The 22,927-nt window shown below is 44.3% G+C and overlaps 1 protein-coding gene across 1 annotated transcript; it reads left to right on the plus strand.

Moving 5' to 3' along the window:
* Positions 1-912: 912 nt before the first annotated feature.
* Positions 913-2,161, plus strand: LOC141040682 (uncharacterized). The gene is made up of 2 exons (XM_073506798.1): positions 913-1,191; positions 1,817-2,161. The coding sequence occupies exons 1-2, from the start codon at positions 913-915 to the stop codon at positions 2,159-2,161; spliced, it is 624 nt and encodes a 207-aa protein (XP_073362899.1).
* Positions 2,162-22,927: the final 20,766 nt, after the last annotated feature.

Genomic DNA, 22,927 nt, shown 5'->3' on the forward strand with positions numbered 1-22,927 from the left:
CTTTGTGTTGTCGGGCGCACCGTTTGACGGTGTGTAGCTCGAAGTGGGAGCGTGGTTGGCGAAGCATGGTGGCGGTTGTTTTGCGAGGGGAACTCTACTTGGAATTTGGACCCGTGTACTGAACCTAGGAGGAGACCTTGTGTGAGTGTGGAATGTTTCAAGATTTTGCTGTGGAAGAGAGGAAGGAAGAGAGTAGTGGAGGTGGGAGAGATGGAAATGATGGAACCGTCTGTAATCTTCGACGGTCTGATTTTAGTATCAAGATTTGTGTCGCCTGGCTTTTTTTTGTTTGCTATAGCATCTTAATAGACGTGTGAGGCACGGAACACCAGGCTCTACAGGCACCGACGTTGGAATTTTAGAGGCACTGGTATCAACTCTGTGGATGCACAAATGTGTGGTGGCAGGGGCATGCATCCGAAGACTTACTCAGAGAGTCACGGTTGTGAAGTCTTTAGAGATACAAGCGTGTGTTGCCACGGGCACGTGAGAGTGATGTGTCGGGAAGTTTGGTAGTAGAGGCATTTGTGCGAATAGTACTCACAGGGTCCACATGTGTGAAGTCTGTGCAGCATTGGTCGTGTGGTAGTAGCGGCGTGCGTCGGGAAAGGTGCGAGCAATAACATTTGTTACGTGCTTAATCGGACGATTTGACGGTTGCTTTTTCCCGGCAACCGCGAGCACTGCCACTCGGCGGTTGCCTCGACGCACAACAACGACGAGCGCATGTCTTCCGCCCTCACTACCACGATGAGGCCGCCTCCAACCGCCTCCTCCACGACCCAGACATTGGCACAAAAGGGTAACTGCGCTTCCATAGCCGCTCAATTCCGAAAACACTATTGCCGTTCCATCTGAACTAGCATCTCCTCACAATCTCTGTGTCAAGGCGGCCATCGCTGGAGGAGCGTAATGGCGGAGGAACCATCTGCCAAGCGTCCCCGTGGTGAGACGTCCGACCAAAGCACGGAGGTCGACGACGTTCAGGTCCCCGGCCAGAAGCACGACTACAAAGTGCACCTCAAGGAGGTTGACATCCATGGCAAGGAAAAGCTGGATGTCGTATGCACCAGCAATCCTGAGGAAGCCGACAAGATGATCAGCAGGATCCTGAAGAGGGTCTGCGGCTTGTATCCTCAGTACATCGGCGTTGATGTTGAGTATACCAGGGAGGACGAACCTCCGCAGAGGGTAGCGGTTCTACAGTTATGCGTGGAGGAACTCTGTTTGGTATATCACATCACCGCGGCAACAAAATGGTGAACCATCCTACAGTTTCAACCTCTTAGCTTTTCACCCTGAAATTTGATTAAATTGGTTTATTGACTTGATGTATCAGTGAAGTTTCCGAAGTAGATGCAGCAGAATAGATTTTGAACTTGACTCACCAGATCAGTTTATGTATTTGATGCACTAGATTAATTTATGGATTTGATGTACGAGATTATTTTCTAAACTTGATGTTCTAGCGTACTTTCTGTTCTAGTGTATTTTCTATATTTCATGTTCTAGTGTAGTTCAGTTTCTTGAAATGATGTGTTAACGTGGCTAATAAGTAGATAGGTAATTGATTCAAGTGTAAATATCAAAAATAAAAATAACATGCTGTGCTTGTATTTTATTTCTGAACTCTGCATAGTAGTTTCTGAAATTTTATCGTCCATGAATTATACGTACTATATAAGCATGTACTTGATCGATACTTGATGGATCCACCTTAAATGTGTCATCCCCCCTGCAGGCCCAAGAGTCTGCACCCGTTCCTGAAGGAGGACAGGTTCTACACCTTTGCCGGCTTCAGTATTGAAGGTGACAGAGAGATACGCGAAGTTCTGGTTTGGAGATCAACCCCGACAAGTACATCGACATCCAGCGCAAATGGAGAGTTCCTTTCAAGGGAAGAAAGAGGTACCACTCTTTGGCTGATGTTGCAGGGAGCGTGATCCACCCATTCTACAAACGGATGAAGGATAAGATTGATAGGGTTGAAGACCATAAACTGTGGGGGATCAGCCCACTGCCCAATTACCTCATTGAGTATGCAGCGATAGATGCGTACGCCACCTACGAGTCGTGGAAGAGAATTGAAAACATCAGAGAAGGTCTGGAGAGTGCAAAAGAGGCAGATAAGAATTATGACGATCCTTACTACGGATACTAGTGATGACGAAAACATAGAAAACTGGTCGTGGAGTTGCTTGTGTTTATGCTTGTTGTTTCTATTGTACCAGGTTCGTAGTTTACTTCTGTTAGAACTAAGCAGTTTCTAATGTCATCTGTATCAGGTTAAACAAGTTTCCTTATGTCAAGTTGTAGTTTGTTTATGTGATTGAGCAAGTTATTTAGCTTGCTAAGTACTATGTTTATTCAGCAATCATGTGATTTTGAAGTAGTAATGTTGCTTTTTACTCTAAAAACAACAAAATGCAAAGCAGTCTTTTTGCGCTCAGTACAGTTTAGTTGTGCACACAAGCGCGGCTTCTTGAGCAGTGGCAGGAGTGGTATGGGTCGGAATACGCAGTTAGAGAGGCACATGTTTGTAGTCTCTAGAGTCATCGGCGTGTGTTACTACAGGTGCCGGAGGCATGTGGATGGAGTAGCAAAGTTGAGCTCCGAATACATAATTACAGGGTCACGGTTTGGAAGTGTGCAGAGTCAAGGTTGTGCGACATCATGGGGCATGTAAGAGTCATGGCAAGTGTCATGTGAGAGAGGCACCTGGATCCAGGTACGCAAGGCACGGGATTGCAACTTCTCGATGCACGGGTATCAACGTTGTGGGTGCACAATAGTGTGGTCTCAGAGGCATGTGTTGGAATGCTCGGTTAGAGATGTACTGTGGTGACGTTTGTGAAGAGACATGGGTGTGGTACCGTGACCATGTAAGAGTCGCGGGGCGTGACACGTTAGGCACGTGGATGCAGTTACGGAAGGCACGGAGGTGAAGACCCAAGAGGCACGGAAGTGGGGTTTTTGTTGTTGCGAACAGCTATCAATCCTGTGGATGTTCGAAAGTTTGATACCAGAGGCATGCTTCCGAATACGCAGTTAGGGAGTCACGGTTGTGAAGCCTCTAGAGAGTCACGCGTGTCTGGCATCACGGGCATGGAGTGGTGTGGGGCTTTGAGAGGCATCACTGGCCCTTAACCCTCTGGATGCATGGTGGTGTGGTCGGAGAGGCTTGCTTGCTAATACTGAGGTAGGAAGGCACCATTGTGGATGCACAGGTGTGAGGTCTCTAACGGCGCGAGTGGGTGGCACCACATGCATTTGTTTGAATACTCATTTAGAGAGTCACGTTTGTACTCACGCCAGACTCATGCTGTAGGTTGGTGGCATTCGACAGCACACGGTTTCGGAAAGGGGGAATGTTTGTGAAACATCAAAGTCACCGGCGGTCATGTGTGAGTAGTATGTAGAGTCACGGCGTGTCGACGTGACGCACGTATGTCTAGGGACGGACTTGGGGCTTTATGGGGCATGGTCATCAACCGCCTGGATTGATAGTTGTGAAGTGTCTAGGGGCACCGGCTTGTGTTCGAATGCTTGGTTACTGAAGAATCAAGGAACTACATCAATAAAAATAGTCTGTTGCTTCATTATTACAGTATGATGTGCGGTTAAACCGTCTTCTGATGTTTCGATGGAGCTAGGCTCGTTCGCTTATCAACAACTTTTCATTCCGTGATGTCGTCGTAGATCTTTCTAATCTCATCGCCCATTTCGCCGGGTTCGATTGTATTCTGATCGCTAAATAGTAGCTTGCACAGTTGTTGTGCTTTCCATTGTTCCGTGCCATCCTATAAAAAGTTCAGTGAAAAAAAGGAGAAAAACCACATCAGTATTAGGTCATGCAGTTGTATGATATCTAGCAGATTTATTGCGAGTTTTAAGCGAAAACTTACGTCAAAATTATCTATCTCTTCGACGAAGTGGTTGCCATCAAAGAGATGCGCGAACCATAGAACAGCAAACGGGGTTTCACCTTTGTTCACCTTTGGAACGCCCTGTAAAAATTCAACATCCCATCTAGTCTTTTCCTTTTTGAATTTTTCACCCAGTAATATTTCATATACTTCTTTAAACCTGGGAACCTGGGAATTGCATTTTGTTTTTATTTTAGAGAGACATGTAGTGTAATTTGTAAAACTAAAAGATGGCGTTATTTACAATTCTTACCAGTTTGTCTTTATGGTTGTGGTATTTGTTATGCTCCTTTTCTTTGATGACTTCGTTGTTTTCCATGTTAGCAATCTGCTTAATTAGTTTGCCATCATGCACGTGTCGATCACGTTGATTTTTCAGGTATTCTTGCTTCTTCAATTCTTCAAGAGAGGTTTCTTCAGGTTCGATGATTTGAAGCTTCCTTCTATATCTGTCAAGCACCAATAGTGTGTATCGGTCTTCCTTTTCAAATGGCATGAATACCTGTGGCACAAAAGTTTTATTGTTAGAGGAGAGTTTAGAATATAGTATTCTGTTTGAAATGCTTATTTTTATTTTTTTGTATGGAAAACGCTATTACCATTTTTGCTGTTTTGAGCTTCTCTGATTGACATTTCTTAAGGAACAAAGGAACCAGGACATCCTTTTCTCGTGTGAAATCATCTCTAAAGTCCTTCATAGATTTTCTTTTATCCTTTAAACCCAGAATGTGCTGCAGGCAACAAATAAAAAACGATAAAAACGAGTTAAAAAAAGTAGATCGGTACCAAGAGATTAAAAAATAGTTCAAAAAAGATGAGTTTATATGATCACTGTGATTTTTTTTTTGAAATTTACCTCTGCAAAGCTTGGGCCTAATAATAGTCTATGTCTTTTGTGTATAGTTTGGTTGCTGCTTTCCCATGCTTCTGCTAACTCATCGAGCACCTTCTTTTCCATTCCTTGACGTTTTTTCTTGTTTGCAGGCCCAAATATTTCCTTTAGCTTTGATCCAGTAAGAGTTGTGCTTTTGCTCTGTGGTTGATCTCTCGAGAATACTACTTTTCTGCTTACATACAGGGCAGTAGAAGAAATTTTTGTTGAGAAAGTCATTAACTAAGTAAGCTGATAAACATGAATTAAAGGTTCTTTCCAGTTTCCTTTCTGATTTGTGTGATTGCTGCCTAACTTTAACTAATTTGAGGTGTAAAAGGAACCAAGTTACCTTTTGAATTCATCCTGCCATGTGTCACTCATGACTATGTTGTAGAGCTCGTTTGCCTTATCCACGTGTAGAAACGAATGCCGGTGTTGCGGGTATTTCTTACTGCTCTCTGATTGATGCTGGTATTTTTGTCTCGCTCTGTCAAAGCAGATAAAAAATTATGGCTGTTGTTTCTAAAAGAAATATTTGAAGCTCTAGTAATGTTGACTGATGGTAAAAATGAAAATAGTTATATTACCTTTCATGGGTGAAAAAAGGTTTGTAGTCTCTGGTTTGTAATCTTTGAGTTTTCCAGGAACTTGATGGTCCTTTATTTGGTTGGTTTTATCGAATATGAGTGTGTATACGTACTCCGGTTTCCATTCGGCATCGACCTTGCTGAGCTGCAGGCATGTGAAAATGTATGGTTTATAGTTACGTGTTGTTCACAATTGTTAATAAACTAATTACAGTAATAAAGAAATCAAGTTATTTGACGTGTATGTAGTGGTAACTTACATGAAAATCCTCTCTGTCCTTGACCAGTTCTTTCCCATTATAGTATTTCGCAAATTGGGCCGTGAAGTGACCACATTGTGTTCCTTCTTGCTTTGTGTGCAGACCCTGTGAGGCCTTTCTGCTATCCTTTCCCAGTCTGGTTCGTTCTTGTGTTTTAGTCCGTGGTGCTTGTTCATTAGCACAGACATCCTTCTCATCTGTTATTGCATTATGGTTTTGTTGTTTGGGTGCGGTATTGAGGAAAGTAAGAGTATCATACTATCATGAGGAAAAGAGGAAATCAATGTACAAAAAGTACATACCAGTTCTTCTCGATGTACGTGGTGTTGACTCCAAGACAAATCGGCGTAGTTTACGTAGTTCAGTGAGTCAAGGATGTCGATGCTATCTCTGTACTTGTTCAGTACATAGAGCGTGTAGTGGTTGGTTGTGTGATGAGGTATCATGATCTACGTTGAGAGAGGAGATCATTGTTGATGTAAAAATTGAATTTCATTTTATCGTTGAAGCTCAAAGAGAATAGGTCATGTGCTAAGTAATAATACTGAACTTACCATCTTCGAATGGAGGATGTCTTTACCTCCCACGAGGAGTTCAAATCCTTTTAGTGCTTCGTCCTCGTTGAATTCTGATAGCTCTCTGGTATCATAATTGAGTCCGAGCACCAGCTTCAAGAAAGAGAGTGTGTGGTTTTGGTTAAATATTCTATCGTAGTAATGGCGGTGGTGTTTTTGTGGGTGAGGTATGCATACATTTGCGAAACCTACAGGGAGTACTGTTGTGTCGTCTGGGTTGAATTGTTCTTGTTCTTTCCATTCCTCCAGTAACGCGTTTAGCATGGAGCCCTCCATCTGTGTTTCTTCTTTTCCTGCTTGTTCCATGAAGGATTTTGCTGAAATGCAGTCTTCTCGGTTTGAGCTTTTATATTTATATAGCACTTGTCTGCAAGGAGGGTTTGGAAGTAGGTGAGTTAATTGTTAGTTGGATGTTAGAGAATCTGTAGCTCTCTGTAATTGTTTCCATGGAACTAGGAGAATCTGCGTACCCTGCGCATTCTCTTTGTCCTTGTCGGCTCATCAGATATCTATAGAGTTGTATGGCCTTTTCTCTGTAAATGAAATCTCCTGGAACAAGTGATGCAACCTTGACTTTCCCAGGTTCCTTGCTTGGTCGTTTGAATGGCCTCTTAATTGAGATTATGTTTGCTGAGCTGATCTCTGATGATTGAATCGTTGAGGGTTTTGGGGATCTTGTCTGTACTCTTGCAAGATGCCTTGCCTTTTTCTTGTCGTGACCTAACTGCGCCTGCTCATTAGGCTGCCTAGGTGTTGGTGATTCCTTTTGTGTGCTGTTGTTTTTGATGCTCGGTTCTACTGAGATTGCAGCATCGCGTTTCCTCTGTTCAAGTATCTTTTCTGTTAAATCCTTCTCTTTCCGCTTATTTTCTTCTTGTGCATGTTTCACCTCGGGTGATGTTCCTGGTTTGCGATCTTCGTCAACAGGGTTCTTGTTCTGTTTGGAAAGCTCTTGTTGGCTAGTTGGTACGCTCTTTGTCCTGTTATCACCTTCTAAAGTAGAGCCTGTTATGTCTTCTGTCTTTTTATTGGGGGTGGTCTGTCTGGTTCTATCGGTGGATCTTTCCATTCGTCTTCTTTTTGTAAATCAGTGTTTGGCTGCACGTGTTGTTCCCTCTGTAAACTAGCATCTGTCTGGGCTTGTTCTTCCATGAGTGCTTCTTCAGACGCTTTGGTGGTATCCTTGCTGCTCACATGATAATCTTCTTTCTCCTCATCGCTGCTTGTGTCATTAATCTCAATATCTTGTATCTCTTGAGCGCTCGTCCCAATGTGGTCGGGAGTTGGAGGAATCTCTTCTTGAATTATGTCACAATGTATTCGTTGCATTTCACTGTCTTCCATATCGACCTCAGAGTTCAGCATATCTGTTAAAATAAAAAATAAAAAATTATTGGTGTGTCTCTGAAAATTATATAAGTAGAATTTTACTTTGTTGTCTTCAGAAAGAGAAACCTCTGGTGTAGTTGATTAATGACAGTGCGGCCTTATCTCTGTATTGGCTGATTATTTGATAGAGAATTTTCTTCCTCAACTCCGGGACTTGTTCTTCTGTTAGGTACACTGTTTCTCCACCGTCGGTGTAGTGCTTTGCGTTCATGAACATATAGAACGCACAGTCGAGTCTGCATGTAGAAGGATGATTGGTTATTGTCGTTGTCCAAAGATGGTTGGGCAGTTTAGGTGAAGTTGTCCTAACGTCCTATGTTTTTTATGGATGCATTAATAATTTAATTGTTACAGTGAGTAAGGAAAAGGAGAAAGGTTTGTAGTGCTTACGTTGCTCCCTGAAGTGGCACCTGCATTTTGACCTTTTCGAAATGGTCAATACTACTTGGAGACAGCTGGAGCAATTTGATTACTTGCTTCCATATCCTCTTTACTCTGCTTGTTACTGTGTTGAAGTAATCCATTGTGCCTTGATATTCATCTGGTAAAGAGTCAAGGAGTTCAAAGCGCTCTTTTTTCATGTTTATTGTAACAACGAAGTAGTGGCCCATAACTCCTTCTCGAACAGGCCCGCCTATGCAAACTGGTAGAAAGAACTTCAAAATGCAAAATAAATAAATAAGGGATCCTTCTTGGATTTAGTCATGATTTGTTGATCGTTAGACGGAATTGTAGTGCCGAGATTGTATTTCTTGTCTGTAACATGAGATGTGCTTACTATGTCGAAATCTTGTAGTTGCTCTCCTTCTTCCAGATCAAGGAATCTTTTAACCCTTTTAGGCATTGTCTTGTCTCTGATGTGTGCTTCGTCTTTATTTTTGAACTCCAATGGATCTTCGTGGTTGGCCATGCGTATTGATGCCTGCTTTTTTGTCACATGTGCGTAAAAGAGATTTGTAAATTCAATTGTACAGAAAGGTTGATTGATCGATAGAGTGATATTCATTGTTGATACTTGAGGTTTACTTACGGTGTTGTATGTTGATAGAATCTTTCTCTTTGTGCCCCTGAATTGCTTTTTCAACATCTCTAGCATGACTGCCATGGTTTCGCTGCGCACTGCCTTTCCAGACTTGAAGCTTTCTGCCATGAGGCTCACCGTTACTGTTGACGTCTCTGTATTTATAAAAATCTCGTGCCTGCAACATATATATATATATATATTTATTTATATATTTACAGGTATACATGTAAAATGTTTAAGGGAGAAAATCATTGGAAGAATATAATTCATTGGTGGTAACATGAACTTACCCTTTGTCCTTATTCGCTGTCATGACGTTGTTGTACAGGCGTTCGATCCCTTCATCTTTTGTGCCTTCTTCGATAGCCAGGTTTTGGATGATCAATGGTTCACGTTCTGTTTGAGTGCCGTCCTGGCTTACCGACGTGTTTGTGGCGGCAACATCTTTTACAGCACAATGTTTCTTGTCTGATGGTGCGGCCTTTTTCTTGTTGTTGTCTGACTTTCTCTCTGGAATGTTTGCTGCATGGTCTTCCAATGCACTGTGGCCCTTTGCTTCTTTGCTTGTGTCTGCGTGCGTGTCTTCTTGAGGTTTCTGCGTTATCGTGCAAAAGCGTGGTTAAAAAATAATTAAATATGCTCGTTATTTTCATTGTAGTTTAGTGTCCATTCCCTAAGAAAAATACTCAAATGTTTAGTGTGTCTTTGAACGTTTTTTTGTAGCTTCACCTTTTCAGTCGTTTCCGCCGGTGCTGCCTCTTCGAGCTTTTCTTCTTTGAGTGGAGGTTTTTGGAGCTCTCTGGATCTTTATCGTTTTGTTCATCCGTGGTGTCGTCGTTTTTATCTTGTTGCTGTTGAGACATAGGGGTAGGTAAATGAGATTGCATTTGTGTCTTTGTTCACTCAAATATCTAATTTCCTTAAAAGCAGGTTATCTCACTTCACCTTTTCAGTCTTTTGCGTTGACATTGGCATTCCTGTTATTTCTTGCCCGGACAGCGAAGGTTTTCTGGCTTGGTCTACGGCGGTTACGCTGTCCGTTGTTCGAAGAACATCTTCTACTTGTTCCATTCCCTTGTGTTGTTGTGTTTGTTGGTCTTGAATATTGGTGCTCTCTTCTGTTTCTTGCATCTGTCGGAACGCAAAAAAGTAATTAAAATGTGTCTGTGTTTCTTTCTGGTGGGTGCATTTTTTTATATGCTATAGAAAGAGGTTTTGTAGCTTGACCTCTACATTCAATCTCTCTTTTGCCGTTCCTGTCACTTCTTCTCTGTCTTCTGGTGTTTTTGTACATTGTCGAGCAGTAGCAGCACTTTCTATCGCTTCTTGAGGCACATCTTCTGCTTCATTTGTTTCTTTCTTCTGTTCAATCAAAAAATGTAAATAAAGTTTGGACTTCATCTCTGCATGCATAACTTTTCTGTTTTAACGTTGTAGGAGCAGGTGCGTGTAGCTTTACCTCGTTGGTCTTCGATGCTAGTGGCATGTCTTCTCGGTTGTGTTTGTCACGTGAAGACTGCTCTTTGGTCGGCGTACTGGGTACCATTTTAGTCGCCATTTGCCCTTGTTTTTTGGTTTGTTCTATTTGTACTCCTTGCTGTTCTTCGGCATGACCGTCCTCGTTTGTTTCCTGCGTTTCATGAAAAAGGAAAAGCATGGTTCATTGCTTGTAATTCTTGTATTACTGTGACAGGTTGTGCTGGGCAGTACATTTCTTATAAATTTTGGAAAATGGTTCTTGTTGAATTTTACCTTTGCGCCGGTGGTTGGGATATCCGTTTGTGCGTCCACTTTTTCTTTGCTTTGTATACCAGCCTTGGGTGTGTCACCAGGTGCAGTGTCTGAGGCTTTCTCCCCTGTATCGGTCATCTGAAATGCTCTTGTGCTGAAGAGCTCTTCTATATCAACTTTCTGTTTTGCATGGGCATCCCCTTCTCTTTGCTGTGCTTGTAATACCTGATAGATGAAACAATATGAGTTGACGGTATTTGGGCAAAGTGGGTTTGGAAGTTTTACCTCTTCTTTGTTGTTTTCTTCTTGTTTTTGTGCCGTGCTGTTAACGGTCGATGCTAGATCAGCCCGTGCCTCGTTTGCGGGAGCGTTGATATGATACTTGTCCGACTGAGTGTATATTTTGTTGCAGATTTGTCAGTTAACTCAAGACCGTTTCTAGTTTAGAGAGAAGAGACTTTTTAGAAAGAAGAGACTGATTTTTTACACTCACGTCTTTGCTGCCTCCGATCCTGTTCGTCTCTTGTACTGCTCCTGTTGCGCTCTTGAGGGAGCATCATCTGTTGTTGGGTTGCTTGTTCTATTGCTTCCATCCTCTTGCTTGTTGTTCTTGACGACATGCTGTTGTTGGCCTTTATGTTTCAGTGGTGTTCTCTTGCCGTGTCCCTAACGGAATCGAAGACAGATTTTTTAAGTTCAAGTTTGAAAGCATCGCTTTTGAGTCACATGGATGATGTATTTGTTCTCATTTACCTGTTTCTCATCTTGATTCTCTGCTTCTGCAGCTACTTTTCTACCTTGTTCTTGCTGTCCTTCGGCACTTGCTGTATTGGTTGATACGTGCTCCTTGCTTTGCTCTTTTTGCACCTTGTTATGTTCTTTTGTCTCCCTCTGGCTAATTCTCGAGGTCTGTGTTCTTGATTTTCTTATTCTTTTCTTCCTTTCATGTTTGTTTTGTTGGTCTTGTTCTTCCTTCTTCCTTTTTCTCCTCGCTCCTGGTTCTGCTGTGGCTGCGACTTCTTTCGTGTGGTTGCCATGTACAAGTGCAGCTGTGGCTCCTGCGTCTGCTCCATCCTTCAACTTCAGCGTCGTCTCTTCTGGTAAGCTCACTCTGCAAGCAATGTCCTGAAATTTTCTAAGTTGTTCGAGAGAATCAATCAGGGCCGTTGTTTGTTGCACCACTGAGTTCTTCATGTTTTCATCTAATTCCTCCTCTTGTTCGCTGCATTGGTGTCCAGCCCTGGTCTTTATTCCCGGTATCTGTTTTGTTTCGTCGAGTACTTGTTTCAATGTTTCTTCTATCCTTCCGAATATTTCATATGATCCTGTGCTGGTGCCTGTGACTAGTTCCTTGCTTCCACTCATGCTAACATGTGATTCGTCCTGGCGCTTGGTTGGAGGTGGTAGTAGCTTCGTCGTCTGCTGGTGCTCCTTTTGTTGTGCTGGTATCATCTGTATTGAATACGAAGGTGTTGCTGTGCTGGCATAGTAGATCCTCTCTGCTGTTCCTTTCCATGTCTGCATTGTTTCGGCAGAATGGAATTGGTTAGACTGGAAACCATTTTTATAAGGGATAATGCATATATATTCAATAGGGCTATACCTTTATCTTGCCAAATTCATAGTCATCTGGTCGTGCTTTTCCGTCCCTTTTCATGTCTGCTCTAGCTATTCATGTCCATTGTCTTTGCAATCTTGCGCATTTCTATCGTGTCGGTCGGCAGCAGCAGGGAGTCGAGGTACATTATTACTGGTCCCTGTGCTAAACCATTGAGATGCTTTTTGTTCTTTTGTTCCTGAGGCAACAACCCGTGCTTCTGCCATATCTTGGCTCCTTCCTTAATACTTTCAACGATTACCTTGCAGAAATCCATCTTTGCCATTTCTGGATAGTCCAAGTCCTTGACCATAATGGCTTGTTTGCTGAAGGTAGGGGAGGTTGTTCCACAGACAACGTTGTGGAAAAAAATAAGAAAAAAATATTTTAACTGATTTCCTGTTTGATTGTTCGTCATCTACTTTCACCAATTTTTGTAGTTCTTTAAATAGATCGACGTGATGGAAATCCATTTTCTTGAGGCCAAGTTCTGTGATCAGTTCTTTCGTTGAAGTTAGGCTCTTCTCTGGCCTTGGTGCTGACTTTTCCGTGCCGTTTGGGTATCCAAACACCTTGTGTATAGCTTCCTTTGTAATCTTGATATCTTTCAGCTGATCAGCATCACCGAATGTTATTGTCATGCTTTCTGTGTCCAGGTTGTCGTAGATGTGTGTTGCAAGCGGTTTGCAGATGGAGCGCTTTATTTGGCATTCCTCTATGCTTCCAAACCCGGCCGTCCTAACATCATGCCGGTGACGTTCTTCTAGTAAGTTCCATGCTCTATTGACCTGATCAAATGCTGCTCCTGCCTTGATTTCGCATTTGTCCTTAGTTGTTGTTGCCTCATGTTCATCATCCGTTCTTGCTTCCAATTCTTTTCCACTTGTGTTTATCCTCTTTGTCCGCTTCTGTCTTGGTTTTCCCTGTGTAGAAAAAGAGTGTTTTGTTATAGAGGATGGTTTGGTTTTCATGGGTGAAAAGCGGTAGGAAAAATCTGTAGAGAAAATGTGTTTTATATCATTGTTGCTGTCCTCTGCGGCGCCACCGTTGTCCCCTGCGGCGTCATCGCCCTCTGCACGAATGAGATCATCATCATGTTTTGTGCCATCGTCGTCGTCGGCAGCATCACGCTCTGACTCTTTGCTGGCGTCATCCTCGTCTTCTTCCAACCGTTGTCTTTTGTTTTTCTTCTTGGTTTTAGTTAGTTCATTCTTCACCCCTGTAACTGCTGGCGGGAGCATCATTAGAGGTCTTGGCTGCTGCTGCTGCAAGGTAGCACTGTCGCTGATGAGTTGAGTTTTGTACTTTATCTTTTTCTTTTTGTTCTAGGAGGAACGGCAGTCTTGGTTTCTGATGGCCTCTCTTTTTGTAGCTCCCTGCTCGAAGTTGGTGCTGGCACTTGCTCGGGTGCTTCGTTGTCCATGTTCCGCTTCGTTCTTTTTTCTGACGGGTCAGGAGAGATGAGTGGTTTTTCTAGATATGCAATATTAAGTTCAGACAAAATCGTTTCAATATCTCCTCCTGCACATCCGTCACCTGCACGATGATTATGTAACAAAAGGATTACGTAGCAAAATCGAAATAAATGGGATATAGTTTTAAAACCATGTCTTCCACGACTGCACAAAAAGAATCTGAAACTTAATCTACATAGATTCATAAGATAGCCCTTTTCTTTCATTTCCTGAGCTAAAAAGGTGATCTATCCATCATTTTCTTGTTATATCAAGTCTTCCTCCTAACTCTTGGTTTGGCCAATGAGTGATGGAAATTAGGGTTAGGTGTGAGCAGTATGGCTGCTGTCAAGTCCATATCAGTGAGCAGAAGTCTTTTTTTGTAGGGAAAAAACAGTACAAATGATATTATGTAAATATAATTGTAAGGTTTAGAGGGTAAATAAAATGTTCTCGAATGAATAATGATACACATACTGTGTGAAAAATTTCATCGAAGTGTAATTTCCCAAGATTGTGTGGACGCAAGTGGTTAACTTACTGCTGCTGCTACATAGTTTTTGTTATATGGTTTGTGTGAGCCTTTTATAGTACCTTGCTGCACGGCAGGCTGTTCTGCAGGTTCCCTGTTTTCCTTATTACCATTCCTTGCTGCGTAAAAATGCCCAGGCGTTAGCAGCAGTAGAAGCAAAATTTATTTTCACAGCAAAAATAGGAGATGCATCCCGTGCACAAAAAAACGGCACTGCCGGAGAGGCACAAATTGTTTCACGCTATAAGCACACAGCTAGATCTATTATTGGAGCACGGATGTTGATATGAGAGAGGCACATAATTTGAAACAGATACAATCAACGGATATATAGAATCTCCTGTAAATAGCAGGTTTTGAATTTAAGGATGCTCTCATGGTTTGAATCTAGAGCGGTGTCCTAGATAGTTCTGGCATGCACAATACGTTTTAGGCAAATATCTTGCGAGCAGATTTCTGTGGCGGATAGTGGTAGCATCCTATTGCACGCGTGTCTACCTTATTTCAATTTTGCTAGAAAAGTCTAAACAGACTTTATGGAAACACGGTTTTGTGTGGTGCTTAGGGTTCATGTCCGTCAAAAAGGGGGAAAATCACTTTGATCAAACTGTGGTAATGGAATGTAATGGATTAATATTTTTTTACCTTCGATTGCTTGTGAGGGATTCGTCGCATCCATCGGCTGCTTTTTCTCCTTGCTCTCTGTTGGTACCTCCGCCGCGAGCAGGGGTCGTCGCCGTCAGTCGCCGCCGCCGCCCGGAGAGGTTTTTGATGCTTTCGCGGGCACCCACCGACTGTCTGTATCTCGAAGTGGATGGCGGCTGGTGGGTGAGGCGAACGCGATTTGGATTTTTGGTTGGTCTGCTAGATTGGACAATGCGGGCAGAAGGAGAGAGGAGGGTGTTCAAGAGAGGGGAACTGGTGAAGTGTTTGACATTTTCGGTGCGAAAGCAAAAGGAAGAAAGGAGTGGAGGGAGAGAGGGAAATGGTCCAACCATCGCGAATCTTCGACCGTCCGGTTTCACATCAAGATTGGTGTAACTTTCTGTGGGCTTCGATGGGCTTGTTTTTTCCTTGCTTGCTCAACTGCGGGAGCGTTTTTTTATTTTAGTGTGGTGACATCGACGTGGGCATGGTTTGGTGTTACCCAGAGTCACATTCGTGCCTGCGCGTGTTCCAGATGTTTTCTATGACTTTCCACGATAAGGCGCATGGAAGTGAGGCCACCAGCGCTCACCCTCCTATGGAAATGGCGAAGCGTCTCGAATCTTCGACCGTCCGTTTGGACATCAAGATTGGTGAAAATTTCTGTCTACTTCCATGAGCTTCTTTTTTGCTTGCCATCTTAACTGTTAGTCGGTGGGACGTTAGCATTTTTTTTTATTTTAGTGTTTTTGTGTGATCCACAGGGGCATGGCTTGGCGTTACTCAGAGTTACGTTCATGGTTCTTTGCGTTCCAAATGATTCCGCTCGCCAGTTCATTTGGAGAGGCATGGACATGAACTCATGGGAAGCATGTTAACGCATTGGTCAGAGTCAAGTTACCACGGTTGTATGCTTTTGGTATTTCCATATGATTCCGCTCGCTCGTTCTCTTGCAGAGGAATGGACGTGAAAACGGCAGGGGCAAGTATTGTTATTAGCCAGAGTCACGTTTGTCCACGCGTGTGTTACATGCATTTTCTCTGGCGAGTCACTGTGTGGTGCGTGGAAGTGAAGCCGAGTTGGCACTGTGTTGCCAATGCAACAGGCACACTCCTGACGCTGTGTATGTAAATGTTTTCCTTGTCAACTCGTTCCTTTTTTGTGGAGAGTTGCGGTGGTGCGTTCTAGGGAGGCACTGTTTGTTATTAGAGAGAGTCACATTTCATGGTTCTTTATGTTCCAAATGATTCCGCTCGCCAGTTCATTTGGAGAGGCATGGACATGAACTCATGCGAAGCATGTTAACGCATTGGTCAGAGTCAAGTTACCACGGTTGTATGCTTTTGGTATTTCCAAACGATTCCGCTCGCTCGTTCTCTTGGAGAGGAATGGGCGTGAAAACGGCGGGGGCAAGTATTGTTATTAGCCAGAGTCACGTTTGTCCACGCGTGTGTTACATGCATTTTCTCTGGCGAGTCACTGTGAGGTGCGTGGAAGTGAAGCCGAGTTGGCACTGTGTTGCCAATGCAACAGGCACACTCCTGACGTTGTGTATGGAAATGTTTTCGTTGTCAACTCGTTCCTTCTTTGTGGAGAGTCGCGGTGGTGCGATCTAGGGAGGCACTGTTTGTTATTAGAGAGAGTCACGTTTCATTGTTCTTTGTGTTCCAAACGATTCCGCTCGCCAGTTCATTTGGAGAGCCATGTACATGAACTCATGGGAAGCATGTTAACGCATTGGCCAGATTCAAGTTACGACGGTTGTATGCTTTTGGTATTTCCAAATGATTCCGCTCACTCGTTCTCTTGTAAAGGAATGGACGTGAAAACGGCGGAGGCAAGTATTGTTATTAGCCAGAGTCATGTTTGTCCACGCGTGTGTTACATGCATTTTCTCTGGCGAGTCACTGTGAGGTGTGTGGAAGTGAAGCCGAGTTGGCACTGTGTTGCTAATGCAACAGGCACATTACTGGCGCTGTGTATGGAAATGTTTCCCTTCCTTTTTTGTGGAGAGTCGCGGTGGTGCGTTCCAGGGAGGCACTGTTTGTTATTAGAGAGAGTCACGTTTCATGGTTCTTTGTGTTCAAAACGATTCCGCTCGCCAGTTCATTTGTAGAGGCATGGACATGAACTCATGCAAAGCATGTTAACGCATTGGTCAGAGTCAAGTAACCACGGTTGTATGCTTTTGGTATTTCCAACTGATTCCGCTCGCTCGTTCTCTTGGAGAGGAATGGACGTGAAAACGGCGGGGGCAAGTTTTGTTATTAGCCAGAGTCACGTTTGTCCACGCGTGTGTTACATGCATTTTCTCTGGCGAGTCACTGTGAGGTGCGTGGAAGTGAGGCCGAGTTGGCACTGTGTTGCCAATGCAACAGGCACACTCCTGACGCTGTGTATGGAAATGTTTTCCTTGTTAACTCATTCCTTTTTTGTGGAGAGTCGCGGTGGTGCGTTCCAGGGAGGCACTGTTTGTTATTAGAGAGAGTCACATTTCATTGTTCTTTGTGTTCCAAACGATTCGCTCGCCAGTTTATTTGGAGAGGCATGTACATGAACTCATGGGAAGCATGTTAGCGCATTGGTCAGAGTCAAGTTACCACGGTTGTATGCTTTTGGTATTTCCAAATGATTCCGCCCACTCGTTCTCTTGGAGAGGAATGGACGTGAAAACGGCAGAGGCATGTATTGTTATTAGCCAGAGCCACGTTTGTCCACGCGTGTGTTACATGCATTTTCTCTGGCGAGTCACTGTGAGGTGCGTGGAAGTGAAGCCGAGTTGGCACTGTGTTGCTAATGCAACAGGCACACTACTGGCGCTGTGTATAGAAATGTTTTCCTACCTTTTTTGTGGAGACTCGCGGTGGTGCGTTCCAGGGTGGCACTGTTTGTGATTGGAGAGAGTCACGTTTCATGGTTCTTAGTGTTTCAAACGATTCCGCTCGCCAGTTCATTTGGAGAGGCATGGACATGAACTCATGCGAAGCATGTTAACGCATTAGTCAGAGTCAAGTTACCATGGTTGTATGCTTTTGGTATTTCCAAATGATTTCGCTCGCTAGTTCTCTTGGAGAGGAATGGACGTGAAAACGGCGGGGGCAAGTATTGTTATTAGCCAGAGTCACGTTTGTCCACGCGTGTGTTACATGCATTTTCTCTGGCGAGTCACTGTGAGGTGCGTGGAAGTGAAGCCGAGTTGGCACTATGTTGCTAATACAACAGGCACACTACTGGCGCTGTGTATGGAAATGTTTTCCTTCCGTTTTTATGGAGAGTCACGGTGGTGCGTTCCAGGGAGGCACTGTTTGTTATTAGAGAGAGTCACGTTTCATGGTTCTTTGTGTTCCAAACGATTCCGCTCGCCACTTCATTTGGAGAGGCATGGACATGAACGCATGCGAACTATGTTAACGCATTGGTCAGAGTCAAGTTACCATTGTTGTATGCTTTTGGTATTTCCAAATAATTCTGCTCACTCGTTCTTTTGGAGAGGAATGGACGTGAAAACGGCGGAGGCAAGTATTGTTATTAGCCAGAGTCACGTTTGTCCACGCGTGTGTTACATGCATTTTCTCTGGCGAGTCACTGTGAGGTGAGTGGAAGTGAAGCCGAGTTGGCACTGTGTTGCCAATGCAACAGGCACACTCCTGACGCTGTGTATGGAAATGTTTTCCTTGTCAACTCGTTCCTTTTCTGTGGAGAGTCGCGGTGGTGCGTTCCAGGGTGGCACTGTTTGTGATTGGAGAGAGTCACGTTTCATGGTTCTTAGTGTTTCAAACGATTCCGCTCGCCAGTTCATTTGGAGAGGCATGGACATGAACTCATGCGAAGCATGTTAACGCATTGGTCAGAGTCAAGTTACCACAGTTGTATGCTTTTGGTATTTCCAAATGATTCCGCTCACTAGTTCTCTTGGAGAGGAATGGACGTGAAAACGGAGGGGGCAAGTATTGTTATTAGCCAGAGTCACGTTTGTCCACGCGTGTGTTACATGCATTTTCTCTGGCGAGTCATTGTGAGGTGCGTGGAAGTGAAGCCGAGTTGGCACTGTGTTCCCAATGCAACAGGCACACTCCTGACGCTGTGTATGGAAATGTTTTCCTTGTCAACTCATTCCTTCTTTGTGGAGAGTCGCGGTGGTGCGATCTAGGGAGGCACTGTTTGTTATTAGAGAGAGTCACGTTTCATTGCTCTTTGTGTTCCAAACGATTCCGCTCGCCAGTTCATTTGGAGAGCCATGTACATGAACTCATGGGAAGCATGTTAACGCATTGGTCAGAGTCAAGTTACCACGGTTGTATAATTTTGGTATTTCCAAATGATTCCGCTCACTCGTTCTCTTGGAAAGGAATGGACGTGAAAACGGCGGAGGCAAGTATGGTTATTAGCCAGAGTCATGTTTGTCCACGCGTGTGTTACATGCATTTTCTCTGGCGAGTCACTGTGAGGTGTGTGGAAGTGAAGCCGAGTTGGCACTGTGTTGCTAATGCAACAGGCACATTACTGGCGCTGTGTATGGAAATGTTTCCCTTCCTTTTTTGTGGAGAGTCGCGGTGGTGCGTTCCAGGGAGGCACTGTTTGTTATTAGAGAGAGTCACGTTTCATGGTTCTTTGTGTTCAAAACGATTCCGCTCGCCAGTTCATTTGTAGAGGCATGGACATGAACTCATGCGAAGCATGTTAACGCATTGGTTAGAGTCAAGTAACCACGGTTGTATGCTTTTGGTATTTCCAACTGATTCCGCTCGCTCGTTCTCTTGGAGAGGAATGGACGTGAAAACGGCGGGGGCAAGTTTTGTTTTTAGCCAGAGTCACGTTTGTCCACGCGTGTGTTACATGCATTTTCTCTGGCGAGTCACTGTGAGGTGCGTGGAAGTGAGGCCGAGTTGGCACTGTGTTGCCAATGCAACAGGCACACTCCTGACGCTGTGTATGGAAATATTTTCCTTGTTAACTCGTTCCTTTTTTGTGGAGAGTCGCGGTGGTGCGTTCCAGGGAGGCACTGTTTGTTATTAGAGAGAGTCACATTTCATTGTTCTTTGTGTTCCAAACGATTCCGCTCGCCAGTTCATTTGGAGAAGCATGTACATGAACTCATGGGAAGCATGTTAGCGCATTGGTCAGAGTCAAGTTACCACGGTTGTATGCTTTTGGTATTTCCTAATGATTCCGCCCACTCGTTCTCTTGGAGAGGAATGGACGTGAAAACGGCAGAGGCATGTATTGTTATTAGCCAGAGTCACGTTTGTCCACGCGTGTGTTACATGCATTTTCTTTGGCGAGTCACTGTGAGGTGCGTGGAAGTGAAGCCGAGTTGGCACTGTGTTGCTAATGCAACAGGCACACTACTGGCGCTGTGTATGGAAATGTTTTCCTACCTTTTTTGTGGAGACTCGCGGTGGTGCGTTCCAGGGTGGCACTGTTTGTGATTGGAGAGAGTCACGTTTCATGGTTCTTAGTGTTTCAAACGATTCCGCTCGCCAGTTCATTTGGAGAGGCATGGACATGAACTCATGCGAAGCATGTTAACGCATTAGTCAGAGTCAAGTTACCATGGTTGTATGCTTTTGGTATTTCCAAATAATTGCGCTCACTCGTTCTTTTGGAGAGGAATGGACGTGAAAACGGCGGAGGCAAGTATTGTTATTAGCCAGAGTCACGTTTGTCCACGCGTGTGTTACATGCATTTTCTCTGGCGAGTCACTGTGAGGTGCGTGGAAGTGAAGCCGAGTTGGCACTGTGTTGCCAATGCAACAGGCACACTCCTCATGCTGTGTATGGAGAGTCGCGGTGCTGCGTTCCAGGGAGGCACTGTTTGTTATTACAGAGAGTCACGTTTCATGGTTCTTTATGTTCCAAACGATTCCACTCGCCAGTTCATTTGGAGAGGCATGGCCATGAACTCATGCGAAGCATGTTAACGCATTGGTCAGAGTCAAGTTACCACGGTTGTACGCTTTTGGTATTTCCAAATGATTTCGCTCGCTAGTTCTCTTGGAGAGGAATGGACGTGAAAACGGCGGGGGCAAGTATTGTTATTAGCCAGAGTCACGTTTGTCCACGCGTGTGTTACATGCATTTTCTCTGGCGAGTCACTGTGAGGTGCGTGGAAGTGAAGCCGAGTTGGCACTGTGTTCCCAATGCAACAGGCACACTCCTGACGCTGTGTATGGAAATGTTTTCCTTGTCAACTCGTTCCTTCTTTGTGGAGAGTCACGGTGGTGCGTTCCAGGGAGGCACTGTTTGTTATTAGAGAGAGTCACGTTTCATTGTTCTTTGTGTTCCAAACGATTCCGCTCGCCAGTTCATTTGGAGAGGCATGTACATGAACTCATGGGAAGCATGTTAACGCATTGGTTAGAGTCAAGTTACCACAGTTGTATGCTTTTGGTATTTCCAAATGATTCAGCTCACTCGTTCTCTTGGAGAGGAATGGACATGAAAATGGCGGAGGCAAGTATTGTTATTAGCCAGAGTCATGTTTGTCCACGCGTGTGTTACATGCATTTTCTCTGGCGAGTCACTGTGAGGTGCGTGGAAGTGAAGCCGAGTTGGCACCGTGTTGCTAATGCAACAGGCACACTACTGGCGCTGTGTATGGTAATGTTTTCCTTCCTTTTTTGTGGAGAGTCGCGGTGGTGCGTTCCAGGGAGGCACTGTTTGTTATTAGAGAGAGTCACGTTTCATGGTTCTTTGTGTTCCAAACGATTCCGCTCGCCAGTTCATTTGGAGAGGAATGGAGATGAACTCATGCGAAGCATGTTAACGCATTGGTCAGAGTCAAGTTACCACGGTTGTATGCTTTTGGTATTTCCAAATGATTCCGCTCACTCGTTCTTTTGGAGAGGAATGGACGTGAAAACGACGGAGGCAAGTATTGTTATTAGCCAGAGTCACGTTTGTCCACGCGTGTGTTACATGCATTTTCTCTGGCGAGTCACTGTGAGGTGCGTGGAAGTGAAGCCGAGTTGGCACTGTGTTGCAAATGCAACAGGCACACTCCTGACGCTGTGTATGGAAATGTTTTCCTTGTCAACTCGTTCCTTTTTTGTGGAGAGTCGCGGTGGTGCGTTCCAGGGAGGCACTGTTTGTTATTAGAGAGAGTCACGTATCATGGTTCTTTATGTTCCAAACGATTCCGCTCGCCAGTTCATTTGGAGAGGCATGGACATGAACTCATGCGAAGCATGTTAACGCATTGGTCAGAGTCAAGTTACCACGGTTGTATGCTTTTGTTATTTCTAAATGATTCCGCTCGCTCGTTCTCTTGGAGAGGAATGGACGTGAAAACGGCGGGGGCAAGTATTGTTATTAGCCAGAGTCATGTTTGTCCACGCGTGTGTTACATGCATTTTCTCTGGCGAGTCACTGTCAGGTGCGTGGAAGTGAAGCCGAGTTGGCACTGTGTTGCCAATGCAACAGGCACACTCCTGACGCTGTGTATGGAAATGTTTTCCTTGTCAACTCGTTCCTTTTTTTGTGGAGAGTCGCGGTGGTGCGTTCCAGGGAGGCACTGTTTGTTATGAGAGAGAGTCACGTTTCATGGTTCTTTATGTTCCAACCGATTCCGCTCGCCAGTTCATTTGGAGAGGCATGGACATGAACTCATGGGAAGCATGTTAACGCATTGGTCAGAGTCAAGTTACCACGGTTGTATGCTTTTGGTATTTCCAAATGATTCCGCTGACTCGTTCTCTTGGAGAGGAATGGACGTGAAAATGGCGGAGTCAAGTATTGTTATTGGCCAGAGTCACGTTTTTCCACGCGTGTGTTACATGCATTTTCTCTTGCGAGTCACTGTGAGGTGCGTGGAAGTGAAGCTGAGTTGGCACAGTGTTGCCAATGCAACAGGCACACTCCTGACGCTGTGTATGGAAATGTTTTCCTGGTCAACTCGTTCCTTCTTTGTAGAGAGTCGCGGTGGTGCGTTCCAGGGAGGCACTGTTTTTTATTAGAGAGAGTCACGTTTCATTGTTCTTTGTGTTCCAAACGATTCCGCTCGCCAGTTCATTTGGAGAGGCATGTACATGAACTCATGGGAAGCATGTTAACGCATTGGTTAGAGTCAAGTTACCACAGTTGTATGCTTTTGGTATTTCCAAATGATTCCGCTCACTCGTTCTCTTGGAGAGGAATGGACATGAAAATGGCGGAGGCAAGTATTGTTATTAGCCAGAGTCATGTTTGTCCACGCGTGTGTTACATGCATTTTCTCTGGCGAGTCACTGTGAGGTGCGTGGAAGTGAAGCCGAGTTGGCACCGTGTTGCTAATGCAACAGGCACACTACTGGCACTGTGTATGGTAATGTTTTCCTTCCTTTTTTGTGGAGAG

Source organism: Aegilops tauschii, chromosome 2, assembly GCF_002575655.3.
Source record: "Aegilops tauschii subsp. strangulata cultivar AL8/78 chromosome 2, Aet v6.0, whole genome shotgun sequence".
Taxonomy (NCBI): Eukaryota; Viridiplantae; Streptophyta; class Magnoliopsida; order Poales; family Poaceae; genus Aegilops; species Aegilops tauschii.